General features: G+C 42.6%; 1 protein-coding gene across 1 annotated transcript; it reads right to left on the bottom strand.

The window, feature by feature from the left end:
- Positions 1-526: 526 nt before the first annotated feature.
- On the bottom strand, positions 527-5,038 carry CCK (cholecystokinin). The gene is made up of 2 exons (XM_065629939.1): positions 4,783-5,038; positions 527-663 (listed from the first exon to the last, which is right to left on the bottom strand). Exons 1-2 carry the CDS (start codon positions 5,036-5,038, stop codon positions 527-529), a joined length of 393 nt encoding a protein of 130 aa, XP_065486011.1.
- Between the last annotated feature and the right edge of the window lie 1,847 nt (positions 5,039-6,885).

Below are 6,885 nucleotides of genomic sequence, written 5' to 3' on the forward strand. Positions count from 1 at the left end.
TTGACTATTCACTACAAACATGTGGGCTTGGTGTGGAACTCAGTCCTTTCAAGCAGGGACACCGTGACTACAGCTGACTTTTTCTGGCAGTATTGTGCTGTTGTGTTTCTACTTGGACAAGTTCCCCTTAGAGTTCACAACTATAAGGACTGTTGCAAGATTGCTCTAAAAAGTGGCTCATTTGTGTGACTACTCAGCTCATGGAATATACCCACATTGCAGAAGGAAGGCATTTTCCTGCCTCTCTTTAGACACCCAGCAACATGTGGTGACAGGACGAGAAGAAGGGATAAGTGAAATAATTTTAATATCATATCAGTGTATGAGAAACCACAAAAGAAAGGAAACATTTTCTGGAAAATTCTGCATATGTATATATTGCATTGTATAGTCTTACAGACAAATTTACATCAAATACATGATATATTTTAAAACACTGATTCGAAGAGGACAACAAATTAATTTTTCTCTTTCTGTACAGACATGGGAGTGTGATTCTTTTTCTGTTGCTATAGTTTGCTGTTCTTTAGGAGGAGTATTCGTATTCTTCAGCACTGCGGCGTCCAAAATCCATCCAGCCCATGTAGTCTCTGTCATTTATCCTGTGTGTAGGATCGATGCTCTGTACCCTGTTTCCCATAACTGAGAGCCTTCCAGTGGGACCTAAAGAAAAAGCATTTGGGAGAGCAGAGAGTAAGTGGACACATTTTTCAGCTTCATCCATTTTCTGATCTGTTTTGCACTCATCAGCAGATGTATGCAATAGCTGAAACTCTTTGACTTAATAGAGACCATGTGACACCATGTCATGTAATTGCAGAGAATGTCATAGAAACGTTATGGGTGATGCCCTCAAGAGTGGCTTGGGTTTTTATTGTAAAATAAACAGATAATTTTCTCCCTCCTGGATGCCAGGAGGGAATATGGATGTATTTCTCCTTTTTCTTTCCTATTTCACTAGAGAGAGAGAGAAACAAAGTCCAGCCCATTTCTCTCTCTCCCCCTAAGACCACACTCTTGCTTGCTGGTATTGGCAGAGTTGCCCCAGAGGCAAATTAACTCTGCTCGAGAGAAGAATCAGGCCTGAGACAGGACTCTGCCACAATCCCGTGTTGCTTGAAGAGCCATAAATATAAGTACAGGAGCTCTTCTAGTGCAAATTCAGTTAACAAGCGGGGTAGAGTTACAAATCCCAGGTTTTGTAGAAAAGTGGGAATAGTCCTGAAATTGAGGATGTTGTGTCTGGACTTTATAGCTAGAGCTATATATATATATATATAGCTATAAGCTATATATAGAGCTATAGCTTATTACTATTACTGCTTACTACTATTACTATTTTCATGGCTTATCCAAAGCTTTCATAATTCCTTTCACAGCAAGGTTGGATGCTGGTCTCTGATCTTGCCTGAGCCTTTCTGTCTTCATTACATAGGGCATCCAAGAGACCCAAGAATTTATGCTTTAAGAAAAGGGCTGTAATCCTCTGTTTTGACATCATCACATTATGTAACTAAAAATGCAGGGAAAGCTGAATTACTTCTCTCTATGCTCCCTGAAAACAGCCAAAATTGACGTATGCCAATAACTAAATGGAGCTTAAGCCTTGAGTGAGGAAGGGACAGATTCAATATATTGGTATTGAATGCAGACTGAGGCTTGAGGCATACTTGAACTGATCAAAAAGGAAAAGAACCGCAAATCAACCCCCTCAAATCCAAATCTGCACAATTGCCTTGCTTATGGTTTCTTGTGTTTTGGAGGAATCCTTGGTGACTCCGTACTTTTATATTTCAAGGTTTTCCTCTTGTAACAATTTATAACAAACACCATCCATTAAAAATGAACACAACTGCATCGTTTTGTCAGTGGTTGCAGAGGGATAAGAGAGTTCAAGGTACCGAATAAAGAAAACAGCCATGTTTTAGACATTTACCTAAAACGAAATGGTAGAAAATTTAATTATCTCTAGAAAAGAATGTCTACCATTAAATGCTGCAAAACCCATGAAATTCACATTCATAATTCAACATATGTAATTAAGTTGATGAGAATGACTTCTTGGCACTACTAGCAAGCAGGGCTAAGGCAGCACAGAACTGTTACTCAGATCTTGGTATTTAAGGGACTTCTGAGCCTGCAGTGACCTGTGGGTTGTAATGGCTCCCCGGGTGCCATTATGGTCCGGCCTGGCAAGGGCTCCTTAGAGGATTGTAAATGTGTGTGTCACTGACTTGACAGCTACAACATCTGTTCTGCACCGTGCCAGATTCACGCTGAAAGCCTGCAGATGAAGTTCATTGAAAGTCAGGGGTCACAAACAGTAAAATGAATTTCTTAACAGCACCTTAGTTACCTTTCCTTAAAGCACCGGAGATGTCCTGTGGATACTGCAGGATCAATGTACAGCAAACGTATTCAAACTTGCAGCAGTTTGGCTACGAGGCCACCATCTAGCCCTAACCTCTTGAGATAATTGAACTTTCTCACTGTTTTAGATGGAAATATTGTCCAAAATTAGCCTTTTTATTAATTGCAAGGGCAAATGCCATAAGTGATGACTGCTAGCACTAGCAAATGCCCAGACTTTTTCCCCCTAGACAGAATTTTCTAGTGAGTATTATGGTTTAGACAGGTTAAAATTGACTAGCACAGTAGATGTGAGCGTTCCGCAGAGATTTCTGAAGCGCTGCCCAGAACCTTTAAGTTAAATGAGAATAAAATGTTTTGATGGGCATGCTTTGCTATAAATTAAGAAGATACTGGTTTGTCCCTGTGAATCTTCTCTTCTGTAACTAGCAAGTACAGCTACAAACCAGAGTCCAACTAACCTAGTCACGTCACAAGAATCCCATCATTTGCCAACAGTCACTTTGTAGAGTTAATCATATATGTCAACGTGTGCAGGAAATTTTCCCTCATATTAATACTTACCAAAAAGATGTCTTAAATCCAAAGCGTTTTTTTCACTTCATCTGGTTAAGCTATTTTGAAATGTCGGCCAGATATTTAAGAGAACATAATGGCTACATAAACTAGGACGAGGCGTTTTGTTTCCAAATAGGTGGGTGACAATGACTACACTGGGGAAAGGTAAAGAGGGTTCTGCTTTGTAGACTCCTGCAATAAGATTCTTATTCAGTAACAGCTTTAACTATAGTGCCGAATTGTGGATTTTCATATCTAAATTCTCTTTCCATTATATTATGTGAACTGCTAAAAGAAGTTCCTTAACTGATGTTGTGCAAACTGGTAACATGAGATGAAGCCTCGCAGACTACATTAAAAGTGGTTCTTTTTCTGTTGTTTCTGATTTGGCCCTATTCTATGTACATAGATCTATGTGTATGGCTGCATACGTAATACCTCAAATACATGTGGCATCTCTTAATTGCACACTGCCATCAAAATAAGAATAGGGTTATGCCTGGTGTAGAGGTCAGCAGTGAGGCTATCAAGAGGAGAGCGTTAAATGATCTGCACAAGGTTGTATGGAGAAACAGGAGAAGAGAAAGCTCTTACTTATATAAAGTGGATTTTATCCTAAGCACGGACTGGGAGTGAATTAATTTCTCAGTGTCTGTATGTCCAGGTAATTCTCATTACTGCCTTCCCCTCAAGCCCTCTTTGCTTCTCCAATGTCCTCTTTCCCCACAGTACAGTGGATCAACTGGAGTGAAGCCATCACAAGCAAACAAGATTTGTGTAGTGATTCGTGTAGTGGCTTTTGTTGAGGTTGGCAGCCAAAAGGCCAGAGCAATTAGGCTGCCCCTGATGTTACTCTACTGAGATACAATGCAATACAGAGATGAGTTCAAAAGGAAAAATGTTTTTTTTTGGGGGGAGTTTCAGCAGGAAATTATTTTGATCCTTTATTTTTACTGGTAGCACAGACAGCATGTGCTTGTGTCTATGTCAAGCATCGGCTGTAAGATGTCAACAGGGACAGCTTTACTCTTTCTCTTGCTAGCTCATGTATGTAATACAATTGTTTCCTCAAGTGAGTAATAAATCACATGACAAGAATGAAGCCCTTTTAATTCCACTACTCTACTGTTACAAATGCAGTGCCCATGCAGGTTTTAAGTAACTATAAGACTGTGCTCCGAGGCTGCCTGAGATTGGAAACCTAAGAGGACTTGACATGTTTTGAAGGAAATGCACTTTTTACTTATCACTGCTTTTAGTTATTGTGTTCGTAAATGTGAGTTCTGATTCTTCAAAAGCTTCACACTTTTGTAACTTCCTCTGGGAACAAATACACGGAAAATCCAATACCCAGAAGGTTTCCCTGGTACAGGTATTTCTGGCTCAGGTGAGGTTAGCCATTTGGTCTGTATTTAGCCTCAGAAAAGTTTTCCTGATCTTCTAACTTCTAAGAAGGAAGGGGGGAGGTTAACTACATGAAAAAGTTTGAAGAAAATGCAATTACTGTAATTTCTCTGAGATAAAACATGCTGAAAATAATACCAAAATAATTATAAGGTTATGAACATAGTAAGTTAAAAATAAAAGCTGAACTATGACCTGAGAGGTAGGTTACATTTTCTCCAGTTACCTATATGCAGCTCTCAGTCAGTGGCTGTATAAATCTTTTTTTGGAGGACTTTTGCAGTAAATAAGAGAATGCTCTCCAGTTCAGGAATAACCAGGCAAAAGCTACCTCCTGTTTTCTCTAGGGATTCACGCTAGATGATGACAGGGTTATCTTAACGTCTAGGTATCCCTGCAGGAAATTCCACTGACACAGAAGCAGCACAGTAAGTAGGCTATAACCTGTACCTTTTCTGGCTTGCTGGAGATACTTGGCCAACAAAGCGCCAATGTTAGCTCTCTGCTCCATGCTTCCATCCAGCCGCAGCACAGGTTTCAGCGGGCCGGCAGACGAAGGGGCGCGGACGTGCCGGTGATATTCCGTCAAGCTCTGCTCAAGCTCAGCAGCCGGCGGCTTCCCATTGTGCGAGCCCGCGGTTTGCTGTCCGAAAGAGCTGGCTGAGAGCACAGCGAGGAACACGCAGATGCATATACCGCTGTACATTGCTGGAGAGAAAAGAAATTGTGAGCTGTTAAAATGACCAGATTTACTACGTTGTGTGTTGTCCCTGCCCCCATCTTCCATTGGGGGTGTTGGTTTCTGAGCAAACTAGGGTTGTGGGGTTTTTGGTTTTAATGCAGGTAACTGGGATCTGTCTTAAACTGGAAAACATGTACGTGAATAGTTAAATAACTGTTGGTAAGAGAAAGATACATTGGAAGGAATAAAACTAATTCACTGTGATCTGTGCTATGTCTCCCTGATCTACTCAAGTCATATTTGCTTTTTCTCTTTGGAAGATGTATTTCATTAAAACATAAGGGAGATGTAGCTAGCTCTGTGAAAAATCCCAGGATTCAAACACTACAGTGTTTTGCTGTTGTACTAAAATCTGCTGTTATTATAAATAGGCAATTTTGGGAAGTTCTCTGAAGAACCTTCACTCTACCAACTCTTCATTGGTTTGAACTTCGGTGTTAAAGATGGTTCACCTTGTCATACACAGAAACGAAACCCAAAACCTTTTCCCAAGGAAAGAAAAAACCAAAATCTAACACCCTCTCCCAGGCGTCTGATCTAAAAGCTGAGATGGTAAAAGCTGTGTAGTCAAAAGCTATAAGAAATAATGTGCAACTTAACAATATTCTTCTTAATATAAAACAGAGAATTCAAGGGTAACAATTTTTTAACACTTTCTTAAACATGGAATAGACAAAATTATGTCATTTTACTAGACTGTTTGATCAAGTAAGCTGATAATAGTATTTTTCTGGAAACATAGACATTACTTTTATTATGAAAAAAGGGTACCTCGTACTTAATGCTGTTGGGGTAATTTCCATCTATAACTCCACATGAAATATCTCATCTATATGAGAATTATTGAATTGTTTAAGTTTTTGAACAGTATACTGAACATTATCTTTTAATTTTAAAAGAGGAGAAAATTAAGTTTATTTGCCCATCACATCCAGTGGATGCAAAACATTTGTGATGGATAAAACTTTTTGGTTTTTTTTTAAAGTATGGTTAGGAGATGAATGAAAAACGTCAAAATGTCACTCCAGCGTGGTTATTAGTGATGTACCATAGAGGTACTTAGAAACCAAAAGTGCGTTGTACCCTTTCCTCAGAGATATCTTTCCAACGGACTTGATTCCTGTAGTTTTTATGCAGACATATGTATGTGTATATATATATATATATCTTCGGGTACATACCAGCGGCTCCGCACACAAAGTCTCGTCCCGGGAGGCAGTTTTTGGCTCCTGCGGGAGGACCGGCCGCTCGCCCCCCGGGCGCGCAGCGGGCGGCACCGCCGGCCAGCCCGGCGCTCCCCGCCAGCCCTCGCCCGCTGGTCGGGGAAGCCAGAATTCCTCTCCCCCGCCGGACCTGGGTGCGTCCCCTCCAGCAAACGGCGAGACGCCTTCGGAGCTGCCGCACAGGTAAGCGCCAGACACCCCCATTTCGTCCCCCCCCCCCCCCGCCCTCCATCAGAGATGCGGTCAGAGGAAGGGTGACAGGTGCTTCCTACCTTTCCGCTGCGCTTTACCCGAGGTCGGACCCGAGGCGGGAGCGAGGCCCGTGTGTGCCCAGGCAGGGAAGTTTGGGGCGACTCAGCCTCGGCCCCTTAAATAGCGGCGGGCGCCGCGGCGGTGTTTGCACAGCTCTGACGCAGCCCGGGGCCGCCGCCCGCTCAGCCCCCGCTCCCGCCACCCCCCGCCGCGGGGACCGGGGTACGTGGGGGGGGTGGGGGTGCGTGTGCGCCTCACGGGGGGAGCGGGGCTCCTTCCCCGCCCTCCTGCCGGCCGGCGCCGCCGAGGCGCGGTGGGAGAAGCGCCCTGCCCGAC

Source organism: Caloenas nicobarica, chromosome 2 (genome assembly GCF_036013445.1).
Source record: "Caloenas nicobarica isolate bCalNic1 chromosome 2, bCalNic1.hap1, whole genome shotgun sequence".
Lineage (NCBI taxonomy): Eukaryota > Metazoa > Chordata > Aves > Columbiformes > Columbidae > Caloenas > Caloenas nicobarica.

Bases quoted from the DNA above. Each gene is read 5' to 3' on its own strand.
- CCK (XM_065629939.1), bottom strand. From the start codon at position 5,038: ATGTACAGCGGTATATGCATCTGCGTGTTCCTCGCTGTGCTCTCAGCC. The intron at 664-4,782 runs GTACAGGTTATA...CTTTTTCTTTAG, and splicing joins TCTCCAGCAAGCCAGAAAAG to GTCCCACTGGAAGGCTCTCA.